The sequence below is a fragment of the Stenella coeruleoalba genome (genome assembly GCF_951394435.1).
Source record: "Stenella coeruleoalba genome assembly, chromosome: 21".
In the NCBI taxonomy this organism is placed as follows: domain Eukaryota; kingdom Metazoa; phylum Chordata; class Mammalia; order Artiodactyla; family Delphinidae; genus Stenella; species Stenella coeruleoalba.
The window spans coordinates 26,987,652-27,001,908 of record NC_137167.1 but is presented as its reverse complement, the minus strand read 5'-3'; the positions used below and the strand labels follow the sequence as shown (position 1 = coordinate 27,001,908).

Below are 14,257 nucleotides of genomic sequence, written 5' to 3'. Positions count from 1 at the left end.
TGAATTGAACCTATATTCTCAGTCTGATACCCCTTCCTGTAGTCCATGCTACCCACCAAGCATATATAAATGGGTCAATAGAAGGTAAATCTTCATAATAACTTAGGATTGGTGTTCCTGGCAGCAGAGAAGCTAAAATCAATACAGCTGATAACCCTAAGGTAAGTTTTGTCTTATGGTGGCATTTAGGTATCTTCTCTCCAATCTTTATTATGGGACGATGTTTCACAATAATTTAGGAAACAGTTTGATAGATTATCCGGTTTCTGTAGCTCTTACGGCATGATCGTAATAAAGCACAACGGAAGAATACAATCCGCGTAAAAGTCTAGAGACTGTACATAGCCTGGTCCTCAGTCAGTCCTGTGTTTTCGTGTCCTCCCCATCTCTGCTTTTATCCCCAGAACATGATCACTTGTGGCCTTCTTGCTCTTCCGCCTGCCTGCCAGGAGCATCCCTCCCTCAGCCCTGAGTGCTACCTGCTGCTCACTGCCTGTGGGACAGCCTTCTCCCTTACCCATCTGACTGTCCCCCACTTCAAGTCTCTGCTCACAGGTTCACTTTTCAGAGACCTTCTCTGACTGTCCCACCTGAAAAGACCCTCTCACTACCCTCTACTTCCTCCTAACTGCTTTCTTTCTCCAGTGCATTTGTCCCTGTCTGGCATACTTTAGACTATTTGTGTATTTTCTGCTGGCTGCCCTAAGCCACACGCTCCACAAGACCAGCTGCTTGGTCTGCTCACTTGTTTGTTAGACCTACAGCTAGAGCAGTGAATGGTGCTCAAAAGTATCTGTCACAGACTAAGCAATTAGGCAACGGTGAGTAACTCTTCATAGAGAAAAAAAAAAAAAAACCTACGCAGGCTGTGTTACAGCTAAAAACTACCCAAGCCTGGGCAGACATTTCAGAAGTTCCTTTTAACTAACAATAATGCCAAGTGTCCACTTTTTTCGGGCACTATTTAAGTACTAGGAAGTCCAGAGAGAGATAAGGCTTATCATTCTGGAAAAATTAACAGCGCAATGGTATAGAAAGACAGGTCCACATCTCAATCAGTCTAGATGTGACTATTTCTTAAACCTCTACAGGAGAGCTACCTGTAAACCCTAGAGTAGGGAGCAAAAGTAATCTGGATTATAGGGCTTTGAAGGGACTTTAACCAAGAGGGATATTATAAAAAGGGAGAGGGTAGTATCTTTGACAGGAGGACCAGCGTGGAAGCATGAAGTGTCCTGGAACACTCAGGATGCCTCTGCCGCTGGAATGAGAGAGCCCTGGATGGGTTGGGAGACCCTGAGGTCGAAGAGGTGTCAAGTGTGTGGAAAATGTACCCTGATTGACCTGAATGGTCTCTACAATTCACAGACCTGGCAGGTGGGTCCACCTGCAGGTGCGCTCCTGTGGGCGGGTTTGGAGAAGGCAGGGCAATTCCTTGGGAGTGTGGAGGAGAAGATGAAGAAGTGAGAGCCAGAAACAGGGAGTCCCCGATGCATGGAAAAGTCACGTGGAGAGAGTCAGATGAGGGACACCAAGCCAGGATATTTAGCTGTGCAGAGGAGTCCAGGGGAACTTGGTTATTACTCAAACCAGCGTTCATTCATCTGTGCCAGTTCTACTGTGTGTTGGGGTCATGGCAGGTGCAAAGATGGTACAAAAAGAGGAGCAATAATGGTTCTCAATTAGCAGGCAGCCTTACAGGGAAGCTGTGTACTGTACCATGAGGTAAATATAAGAGAGCAGCTATGGCATTTTGGATTAAGGATTGGATTTAATTAAATGACTTTTGTAGATCAAAAATTGTCAAATAATTGGCAAGTGGATATGGCTCACCTTAATAGTTTTAATATCCTTTCTCAGAAATGCGGCTGATAAGTTCTCTGCCATAGCAGACTCAATTGTCAGTCTCAGTATTTTGGTTTACATGTCAATGAATACTGATATGCCAGGAAAAAAGAAAGAGCTCAGATACATTACAAAGTAGTGAATCCAATTATGTATTATATAAACATAGGCATAGTATAAACTATCAAATAAAAATCAAATGTATTAGAGATGAATGTTAAATATGTAATGTCAATGTAACATAAATGTTTAAGTCAATTATAAAAATAATATTCAAAAATAAATACTTCATAAAATTTAGAAAAATTAATCAACATGAAAAAGTGAAAATGAATAACATTAATTTGTACTTTTAAAGGTCATTGTCAAAGAAGAACACATCAGTAGGAACTCCATTGAGTCCCCAGTAAACTTTTGTACAAATATCCCCAACTGCTAAAAAAGCAGCATCAGAGAAGGAGTGAGGAAATAATTACAACCTAGTATTTTCTTTAGGCTCCTCGTTACCAAACCCCATTTCTAGTGATAATTTAGAAGAGATATTTGACCAGCTTTTTTTTTTCCTCTAGGGGCTTCAATCTTTTCACTGATAACAAACAATGGTGTTTGTTTCCAGGAAAGCACGTCAAGGTCATCTTTGACATTTTGCATTTTGTTGCGCATAGAAAGGAGGTTTGATGCAGTTACTGTTATCAACGTCAACCCAGTCTTATTCTTACTTTACTTGTTCTGCTTGTTCAGAAAACACATGAGGTAGATGCAGATTCTCAAGTGTAGGCAGTGTGACCTCCAAGGGAAATATCTGAATCTGTGTGGATTTTGTCACAATTACTTAGGGCTCGTGTGTAGGGGTCACGAATGCAGAATGTCCAAAAAAGCTGCCCGAATGAAGCTTCACTGGCCTAATTGTGGGACACGTTCATATTCTCTGGGTGATGAGTAGGTCAGGCTCACACACGTGGACCTACTGATACTGATACATCTCTCACTAGTCCATGCCGAACTCCTAGTAACAGACGTGCCAGACAACAGGTTCTGCTCAGCCAGCCCTGGCCTTGCATCAGGGAAAACCAGCATCTTTAGTGGAGATGAAGGACCACTGGATGCTCTAGACCCTCAGCATGGGAAGCGGAAAGACCCTCATCCACATCCACCCTGTGTGTCTACACCCAGTTTATTTCAGAGCACTCTGCAAAGTCAGGAGTTCCCTGACTCAATTAATGTAGAAAACAGTATTCCCCAAAATGCCGTAATGTATTTCATTATAAAAAGTTATGAACTTCAGCATCACAGAGGCAAAAAGAAACTTCTAGAAGTCTAAGGTTTGCTAATAATCATAGTAGTGGCTAATATTTTGAGCCCTATATGCCAGGGACTAATGTGAATTATACAGTTTAGCTCTCATAGTCGCCTGTGAGGTAGAAAACAGTAAACTGAGGGAGTGAAAATGGAAACTTTTCAAGACTGAATTGCACCTGGTGGTCCAGCAGAGCCTGGGAATCTCAAAACCAAGTCTGGTGTTCCCATTCCTGCCCTCAAAGCTGTGTCCTTGGTCAGGACCCTGGACTCCTGCCCCCCTACCCAACTGACAGGCCACACCAAATGCAAGGTCTTTTCTGTTATAAGCCATTGGTCTGAATTGCCTTTGTTTATTTCAGTCAAAGAAATTTGGTTCAAGGCATCCCAAGTGTTAAATTCAAGTAGATACATTCCCAGCTCTGTTCAACTCAAGTTCAACAACTTGAACTCCAAGGCCCGTCCTTAAGGAAGAGTATTCTCTGAGGCTTTCTTGGGCCTGTGTTGCATCTGGGAACATTTTAGCTCCTGTATAAATGTTACTGTTAGGGTTGTCTTCTTTATTTGATACCTGAGCCATCAGGAGAGTGCGATGAACCTGTCTGTACACAGTACCTGGTTCTGTTTTGTTTTGTGTTTCATTTGCTAGTTTGCTAAGAAAACAGAAGTGGTAATATCCTACATGTTGAAGGTTCAGCACCATAATATTACAAGCTGATTTCACTTTGAAATTCCTGAACGCTCGAAAGTAAAGTTTCTCCTCTTGAGGAGAATAAGCTATCTCTGGGTCAATCTCTGGGCTCGTATGGGTTCCCCACATGGCAGGCACGTGCCTGAAAACCACCCGGAAATTCAGCTCATAGTCACTTCCACAGACATTCCAAAAAATGAGAACTTGATCAGAAAGCGTTTAGGTTGCTAATAAAACCGACGTTTGAATTTGCTCTTGGTCGCGGCAAATGATGAGGTGCAAACCTGTGAAGAATCTGGGAAGGATGACCGAGACACACCTCTGTGAGCCGTACCCAGAGAAACCGTCCTGAACTGTGGACACTCACTCTTCTGCGTCTGCTCCCCAGCCCTGCAGAGGGTCTTCTGAACTTGTATCACATCATGTATCAGATCACATCATGTATCACCTGAAATCCCTGCAACATCTGCTTCCCAAAAAAAAACCCCACAGGCTGCTCTGGACCAGTCCCTCCCTTCCTCTGCAAGCCACCTCTTCCCTCCCATCTCCCTGCAGGTCCTGAGCACAGCGGCCGTGTTTCCTTCTCCACCCAACCCTTCAGCCTCCTGCATTTCACTTCAAACTACCCTTCATCATCTCAAAAATTGTTACTGTTTCCCTCCATATAATGTAAGCCCCATGCCTGCAGGAATTTAGTCTTGTTTGTCCACTAACCGTCTTACGTAGAACAGAGCCTGACTCACAGTTGGCCCTCAAAGAATATTTTTTGTATGAATAAATGAATAACATATTTCAGTTAATACATTCTGTGTCGTTAACATGACAGAGCAAAGTTGAAATGTATCTATAATTTTGGTGTATTTGTATCCACATTTCATTACAATGTTATAATGAAAAGAGGCTTGATGCTGCATATTTTCTTTTCATCTGAAGACCATGAATATACTTGTTTTGTTTCATAAATGAGTTTTAACATCAATTGAAGGGAAAGAATATTCAAATGGATATATAGACTTAAATATTCAGTAGGAAATGAACTATCTTATATGGCTTACATTAAAAAACACATCAATTAAAACAAAATTGGTGTTTACATTTTAATGGTAGCAATTGTAGGTAACATGCAGGAAGGGTGTAGACCAGGAAGAAACGTCTATTAATTGTAACATTTGCATTGTCAACACATCTGTGTAGCCTTGTGTATCCCTTAAAAGACAGTAAGTTAAATACCTTTCTCTTAAATTTAAAGTACACATTTTTCTCGCTTTTGTAAATAAATGTTAGATGAATTGAGTATCCTTTTGAAACTGTTTACAGAAACAATGCAAAAATAAACCACTGTTCATTTTCAAAATTGTTAAAAAATGTTAATTGTGTACCTTTTTAATGGTTCATTTGTCTTTCCCATTTTCAGAAATTGAGAAGGGAGGATGTGGGGACCCAGGTATCCCTGCCTATGGGAAGCGGACAGGCAGCAGTTTTCTCCACGGAGACTCCCTCACCTTCGAATGCCAGGCAGCCTTCGAGCTGGTGGGGGAGAGAGTTATCACATGTCAGCAGAACAACCAGTGGTCTGGCAACAAGCCCAGCTGTGTATGTGAGTACTGAGCCTGGTCCTGGGTCTATTCCGAGGCTGCCTTGAGAGGGGGAGAGAAGCAGGGCGGGTGCTGAGGGCGGGCAGCTCTCAGCATCGCTTGGGAGCATGACATTGACCAGAAACAGCCAGGGCTTCTCAGACACTAGCTCTCATGCTTTCTTCACTTACTTAAAACCAATCAGTGATGTTCTTACTACTAGATAGATTAACTCACTGAGAGCTTTCCACTAGAAAGATCCTAACAGAGCATCACTTCCATCCAGAAGGGCTGATGCCAGACTGTTTGAGCCATCAGTAGAGCCCGGGGTCTTTACAACCCAATAATGTCCTGTGACACTTAAGACAAGTTGTGAGCATGGGCCATGCTGTCACTTTGCATTTCAATGGAAGAACTGCCTGCTTCCTCTTAAGTGTTTTAACAAGTAGAAAAGAAGGACTTAATAGCCAATTGAAAAGCAGGATTGTTTTGTAACTAAATATAGCAATGACTGGGAACACATATGAAATTATGTGGAATAGTAAGCATATCCACACCCTAGAAATAAGTCCAATAGATGTTCCCTCCAAAAACTGAAGAATATGTATTCATATATGTGTAATATATACATATATATAAATGCTTCATATATATATATTCACATATATAATGTATATATGTGAATATATATTACTGACTTTTGAGTACACATTAAGTATTCCAACAGATTTTTATATTATCCACCCAGGACACGGTCTGATTTTCCAAGTTATTATTTAATCATTGTTACCCTATAAATAATTTAAAAATTAACTTGAAAAAATGCACTTTAAAGGCAAACACAAAATTTAAAATGAAAAGTTATCGTAGAAAACTGACTAGAACCAATACTGTTTTCTGGAAATTGTTCTTATGACACAGGCATACTTTTTCATATTAATATTTGCTCTTCTGAAGGCAGAAAGTTGCAACTAGAAATTTTAATATTTGCCACAAATTTCAGTCAACTTGATAGGATCATTTTTGAATCAAGCTTGCACTTTATTATGTATAGGCTCTAGTTGTTCTATATATTGAACGTATTCTATTGACAACTTGGGAAAGAGAAAAGGTTATGGTCCAGGATCACCCATTTAAAAACAGTTGGACGATCCTAGGTAACTGTAGGTATGGATTTTCCCCAAGTCCTTCGCATGTAGCCAGTCCTTTGGATATGGGCAAAATTGTTTGAAAATTTATCTGTGTCTTCACAGTTTCCTGTTTCTTCAACTTTACGGCATCATCAGGAATTATCCTCTCACCAAATTATCCAGAGGAGTATGGTAACAACATGAACTGCGTCTGGTTGATCATCTCTGAGCCTGGCAGCAGAATTCACCTCATCTTTAATGACTTCGATGTGGAGCCTCAGTTTGACTTCCTTGCAGTCAAAGATGACGGGATTTCGGATATAACCGTGCTGGGCACTTTCTCTGGCAACGAGGTGCCCTCCCAGCTGGCCAGCAGTGGGCACGTCGTTCGCCTAGAGTTCCAGTCGGATCACTCTACCACCGGCAGAGGCTTCAACATCACCTACACCAGTAAGTGCGCCCGCACCTGCCCCATGTCCACTTCTCCCCTGGTTCTCACGTGTGTGAAGCCCAATGTCAAGGCTGATACTCCAGGGGTTTCATAATTACAGTTTGTAAAATTATATAGCATTATCCTGAGAACCTAGAAAATACCTCACTCGGTCTAGGTTAGTGTCCTGCTCACCCCTATAGTGAGGACTGGATCACAGGTCTTCTCTCTCTCTGGTTTTCCATCCATCCATCCATCCATCCACCCATGTGTCCTCCATGCAACAAAATAGAATAGTAAAAAGGACTGAGGCGTTTGGGGTCAGGAGCCATGGATTAGAACACCTGCACTTGGATATACTTAGTTAATTTGGATAAGATGGCTAACTTTTCTTTGCCTCAGATTTCTCATTTGCATTAGAGATTATATTTAAGAACATCTGCTTAAATTGCATTGTTGAGGGAATAAAGTAAGATAATAATGTTAAATAGGAGTTATAAGTTATAATTTACTGACTACCTACTTCTCTTAGGTGCTGTGCTTATGATTTGACAGGAATTATTTCATTTAACATTGCTGGAACTCTGGAATAGAAGCTTCATATTCCTCATTCTGTAAATAAAGATAACTAGGCTCAGATCACGAGAGTAATCTGCCCAGGGACAGGTAGTAAACACAAGACCCAGGATGCTAATCTAGATATGTCAGAACCGAAAACCTTTTTTATCACCTACGTATCTCATCTCTGCTTTTCTTAGTGAAAAAGTGCTTTCAAACTGTGAAATGCTGTGTAGATGATAGTGATATCTCTCTATACATCTCTTTCTCTCTGTCTCTCTAGTCATCAATATTCTGTTTATTGAATATGTTTATTTATCTATGAAGATATAACTGAAATTTGGGAAAATAAATTGCTTTATAAGTGGTTTTGTTTTCTTCTGTTTTAATACTCATAATTAACATTGAAGTATTTTTTATTCTAGTCTTTTTTCTTTTTCTTTTCAGCATTTGGTCAAAACGAGTGCCACGATCCAGGCATTCCCATAAATGGACGGCGTTTTGGTGACAGGTTCCTGCTTGGGAGTTCGGTCTCTTTCCACTGTGATGATGGCTTTGTCAAAACCCAGGGGTCGGAGTCCATCACCTGCATCCTGCAGGATGGGAATGTAGTCTGGAGCTCCACCGTCCCCCGCTGTGAAGGTGCGGGTCCTCTATTGTTTGCCAGTTATTTTCCTTTGAAATGGTACATCTAATTTAAAAAACAGACAAGCAAACAAACAATCAACAGTATTGGTTTCCTAGGGCTGCCGTACCAAGTACCACAAACTGGTGGCTTTAACAACAGAAATTTATTCTATCCCAGCTCTAGAGGCCGGAAGTCCAAGATCGAGGTGTCGGAAGGACTGGTTCCTTCTGAGGCTGTAAGGGAGAGCTGTGTTCCAGGCCCCTCCCCCAGCTTCTGGTGGGTTTGCTGGCAGTCTTCAGAGTTTCTTGGCTTATAGAATCATCATCCCCATTTTCTTCACGTGAGAATGTGTCTGTGTCCAAATTTCCCCTCTTTCTAAGGACACCAGTCATATTGGACTAGAGCCCAGTCTAATGATCTCATCTTAACTAATTATGTCTGCAGTACCCTTATTTCCAAATAAGGTCACATTCTGAGGTGCTGGGATTAGGAATCCAGAATGTCGTGGGGGAGTGCGTAGTTCAACCTATAACAACAATGTAGTTTTTAGTTAACTATTTTGTTGCCCTTAGTGTAGCTGACATAAATACTGCCTAACTAATTTTCTTCTTGACATTTCCACTCTGGTTACGTATGTAAGAAAACCAAAAGGGAAAAAATTAAGGAGGATATTACCTTTGATGTTTACTCAGGTAAAAAAAAAAATTTACTTAGAATGTAAACTCATACCCTCCCTATCAGAATGGTCCAAGTGTAATGAGCTAAGAAAGGCCTTTTTAAAAAGTATCTCTAGTAAGTGCCGAAGAAATACAGATACTTTTTAAAAAGTAGACATTTTTTAGAGCAGTTTTAGGTTTACAACAAAATTGAGTGGAAGATACAGAGATTTCCCACACACCCCCGCTCCCCATATATGCACAGCTGCCCCCATTATCAAACATCCCACGCCAGATGGTACGCTTGTTACAACCGATAGACATATGGTGACACGTCACCATTACCCTGAGTCCGCAGTTTCCATTAGGGCTCCCTCTTGGGATTGGCCGTTCTTTGGGCTTGGGCAAATGTACGTGACATGTATCCACCATTACAGTGTCACACTGGGTGTTTTCACGGCCCTAAAATCCCCTGTGCTCCAGCTATTCATCCCTCCCTCCTCCTTCCCTGCTTGCTAACCCACACGGGCAGTGGGGCTCTGCCTCACCTCCTTGTTCTGCCCTCAGCTCTACCTCCAAAGTTATTCCTCATTAGTTCAAGGATCAGCATTATTTTAAATCATCATTGGCTGATGCTGCTAAATTTACAGAACGATGTTTCTCATTTCCACAGTTTCATAAATTGTTAAAAATGATTTGCTGGACTGTGGGCACCACCCGGGAGTGGAACCTTGCTAAATTGAAGGGCAAGAGCACAGCAGTAGGACTTTCCTTTTTTAATTTATTTTGATCACATTCTAAATGTATGCTTCTGTATATTTTACATTTTATCAATGTTAATAAATGGCTAGGTTATTATCCGTTATAAATAAGTAAACAATACAATCAGGGTTCTCAGATAAATGGTACTGATAACAGGGCAGGAATAAATATGTTTGCAGATACTGCTTCAGCCAAGCGTTTCGCTTCTGACTTTGAAGCGTGAATAATTTTACAAGAAAGAAGCTCAAAACAAGCAATACTGTCTAGTCTCTGTTCTGTCTGCCACGGTTTTCGCTGCCACTGGTGTGCTTACCTGCAGTGGGCTGTGTGCAGATAGGTGTAAGCTGCAGGGCAGGTAGGTTTCTCCATGCAGTTGGGGAAAGAAAGGGCACCGGGAGGTGGCAGGTGAGGGTTCCCATAGAGTCAGACAAAAGGAGAAAGTACCACATTAAATGGGAGCAGGCAGTTCTCTCACTGTTTGGAAGAGACCTTCAGATGAATTTCAAGGCAAACCACAGCTATGGGTTGTTAACAGCAAAACAAACCCTTAGCACAAGGACTGGTTAATGGTGAATTAGATTGTTGAAGTTTACTTGTACTTAGAAAATCAATTACTAAGGGAAAGATTTTTCTCTCTTTATTTGTTCTACATTTAACCTGCCTCTATGCTTCAGCATAGATCAGTGTCATTAAAAAACACAAGTTATCTTGAGGGAAAAATTACTGTACAAGAACACATCTCTATGGCAACAAATTTTAAAGTTCAAAGAAAATTGGTGATTTCCTAGCAAAATATAAATTACCCAAAGTGATGCAATAAAAAGTACAAAATGTGAATAAACAAAGTACCATAAAAAGAAATTAGAAAGAAGATTAAAGACTGAAAAAGACACAGGCACCAGAGGCATGCACAAGGAAGTTGTCTTTCAAGTTCAGAGAATTTTAGCATTGGGAACATGGTCCCAGATAATGGAAAAGAGGCACTAACTCCTATATCACATTTTATAATGCCAGTTTCAGTGTGATATACCCAAGCCAGATAATTGCATTAAAAATAAAGCTATAGACAAAATGTATATTCAAGAAGGACTTATTTTAGGGCTTCCCTGGTGGCTCAGTGGTTAAGAATCCGCCTGCCAATGCAGGGGACACGGGTTCGAGCCCTGGTCCGGGAAGATCCCACATGCCGCGGAGCAGCTGGGCCCGTGAGCCATGGCGGCTGAGCCTGCGCGTCCGGAGCCTGTGCTCTGCAACGGGAGAGGCCACAGCAGTGAGAGGCCCTCATACTGCCAAAAAAAAAAAATTCAATTGCAAAGATTTTATCATTTTAACAACATTTCAAAATATCACTTCAAACGTATGTGTGACATTCTAAATATGTAGTCATGTTCTTTTCATAAATTTTTTACTTTTCTTTTTTCGTTTCTTTTTTTCTATTACAAATGAAGCTACTATAATTATTTCTATAGATTCCTCTGTGTCAGTTTTTTTCTAACATCAAAATTTGTGTAAAATTTTATAAATTTTTCCAGCATTTTAATGCATATTGCTATTTTTTCCATAAAAGGATATTTTTCCAAAAATATTTTTTTAACTAGGAACATTTTCATGTTTTATTTGATATCTGTAGATTCACAAAAGTGATTACAAAGATGGCAAAGAACTTTGAGAAAAAAATAAATAAAATCTGAAAAATGTATGTGGCTAGGCAGAAACATGTTAAATATGTTATTATTTTAAATTTTCTGTAGATTTTACAGAAATGCGTACTCACTTTTACTGAGCGCCAGGCACATACTTTCCTCAAACTCCCTTTTGTCTATATAATTATGGATGACTGTTACCCAACACTTCAAAAGGATGGATGCACACTCGTTCACGTTTATCGAATTTTATTTATTTATTTTTTTGTTTTCTAACAATCACCAGCAATTTAGTAAGATGTATGTGGCAAATTATTTTAATAAAATGAACACAGCCCAAAGTGAATAAACACGTACACATATTTTAAAACATACCCACAATCACACACCACAGAGTAGTTTAATTTTAGATGTGAGGTAATTTTAAGTTTGTGTATCAATAGACGTTTGTTGACATCTGAATACATGTAAAATGTGGGTATCAGTGGAATTCGCACCTCGTGACTTCGTTGTGATGATTGAACGTGATAATTCCTGGAAGTCGTCTGGCAGACACCACTCACTTAGACTGTGCCATTATTACCATTATTAGATGGGAGGAACTTTGCTGCAGGTTGATGATAAATGCCCAGCTGTGGAATATATGTGCTCTGCTTTCAATATTGTTAATTTACTTGGGAATAACTTTTGCTTGAACACTAGAAACCATTAAGTCCATGAACACAGAAGCGAATTCCTGAAGTAACTGAGGTGCTGCCATGGTCCATATACATAATTTGACCTGTTTATACCCTGCATCATCTTTCAGCCCCTTGTGGTGGACATCTGACAGCTTCAGGTGGAGTCATTTTGCCCCCGGGATGGCCAGGGTATTACAAAGATTCCTTAAATTGTGAATGGATAATTGAAGCAAAACCAGGACACTCTATCAAAATAACTTTTGATAGGTAAGAAAAAACTTTGTTTTCCTTAATTTGGACCTGATGACCCATGCATGCCCAATGTTTTTATTTAAATGGATCTTAAATTTAGAAAGATGACAGTTTTTCATTGGTTCCCCCAAAGGAGTTCACTTAAAAGGAAATAGGCGCTTGCTTGATGAATTCTGTTCTTCTGGAATTTTATCTTCTAAGCCCACGGCTACAGCCCCTCTGCAGACATGGTTGAGGGCATGGTGGCCCAGACAAGCATTCCCAGAACTCACAGTCGCTGGCCCTTGAGTCCACCTCTGGATTTTGGACCTGAGGCTAGAATAAATTCTGCTTGGTGTTTGATTGCAAATAGAGCCTTTTGATCCCTTATGTATTTCTAGAAAGCACAGGAAAAGAGTTCTCCCACTCTGGGGATGGCTCTGGGGACTGAAGGGCGTTTGGGGTTGCAGAGCTGGCAACAGCCTGTGTGCAGCAGATTCATTACCTGTTAATTAGCTACGAGTGGTTCCGTCACTGCAATGGTATTTGGCTTAGCTGTTTGATAATGTATTTGATAATCTAAGAAAAAAGAAGCATGCTATTTGAATTCTCCATGATCAAATATTGTCCAGATTGTCTCAACAATCAGTTTGAAGATTAAGAACCAAAAGTACTTTGGAAGGGACCCACATGCTTTAAACTCCAAGGAAGCATCTTTGTTTAGTGTTTCAAGGTTAATTAATATCTGAGCAAATTGGGCTTTCTCTGACAATGACCTTCTTAACTAGACTGAGTTTGGGGTTCTAGTATTCAGAATACTATAATGTCTCAAGACAGATGTACATTATTATATTATTTTTTAACTAATTTTCTAATTCTCAATGACAACATCCATACAGGAAAGGTTTTTAGCAGGAATTATGTTATCACTTAGTGATTATTTGTATTTGAAGTTATTATTGATATTATTATATCTGATAGGATAATTATAACTCCAGTAGGATAATCTCTCAGAAGAAAAGAAAAAATTGCTTTATGTGTTCATTATATTGGAGAATGGATTCTTGCATATAATCTTAGTCACTGGGGAAAAAAACCTTTATAAATATTAAGTAAATTGTTTGGTTTCTTATTAATTTTTATACTTTCTAGTATTGAGAGGGAAAAAAGAAGAAACACATCCTGATTTCCAGCAGCACAACAAATTTAAATCATTTAGTAAAAATAGTGATTTTACATTCTGGTTTGGCAGAAGTTATTAGCATTCCATTTTCAGTTGCCTGAACAAAAATACTCAATTTTTCTCAATCTTGTCTTTTCGATACTATTGAACTGCGGTATTTGCTAAATTCCATTTGTAAGTACCAACATTTCTGATATTTTCAGACACTAGTGATTATTACCCTGGACATAGTACACCACCCTTCAATAGTGTATTGGTTTATACCTTGAGCTGTGAGCTGACATCCTAATAAAGGATGTGTTTGCACAAACAAATTTTAAATTCCATACTGATGTTATTGTTACACATTGTGTGCTAGGTTGCCAAATGATGAAAAGCATTTATATTTTTCTTTCTGAGGTTACCCTGGAAATCGTCCAGCTCTTGAGGCATGCCCTCTGTCAGTCCTGGCTGTCTCTAAAGATGAAAGATGTGAAAACGTCAGTGCAGATACTTCAAATGAGATTTATTCCATGCTTATCTAGACTTCTTGAATGTGCACTGAGATAACTGTGAAGTCATAGCATCTTTAGAGAACATTTTTAATAGTAAAAGACAAAGCTGCCCTATCCCACCCCAAATGTCCAGCCTGTGGCTGTATTCTGACCTAGCCACACGCTACACCAGTTGTTTGAATTCCCCTTTACGGAAGATAGAGGCTCAGGGACCATTCTAAGTTAGTTGCAAGAATATATCATTGTTGTGCATTTGCACTAAGAGGAGTATGTGATTTAATGATAAACAGGGCAGGGCCCTTTGATTTCAGCATCTTTTTTCATTGCTCTGTGCCGGGAATCTCAGACAGCCACTCTGTTCCTTCCTCTTCCTCCCCATCAGCAGCATATGTTGCAGACCCTGGAGACCCACAGCACAGGCTACCCTGGAATTCTCTGTCTGAGAGTCACTGATGG

At 40.0% G+C, this 14,257-nt stretch overlaps 1 protein-coding gene across 1 annotated transcript in view; it reads left to right on the top strand.

The window, feature by feature from the left end:
* CSMD1 (CUB and Sushi multiple domains 1) overlaps positions 1-14,257 on the top strand; it is a gene marked incomplete at its 3' end in the record, with an annotated part of 609,346 nt that overhangs the window by 285,089 nt on the left and 310,000 nt on the right. Inside the window, exons 9-12 of the mRNA XM_079909493.1 lie at positions 5,247-5,429; positions 6,660-6,986; positions 7,972-8,166; positions 12,022-12,160. Of these exons, the coding sequence (XP_079765619.1) occupies positions 5,247-5,429; positions 6,660-6,986; positions 7,972-8,166; positions 12,022-12,160 (844 nt within the window). The remainder of the gene's footprint in view (positions 1-5,246; positions 5,430-6,659; positions 6,987-7,971; positions 8,167-12,021; positions 12,161-14,257) is intronic.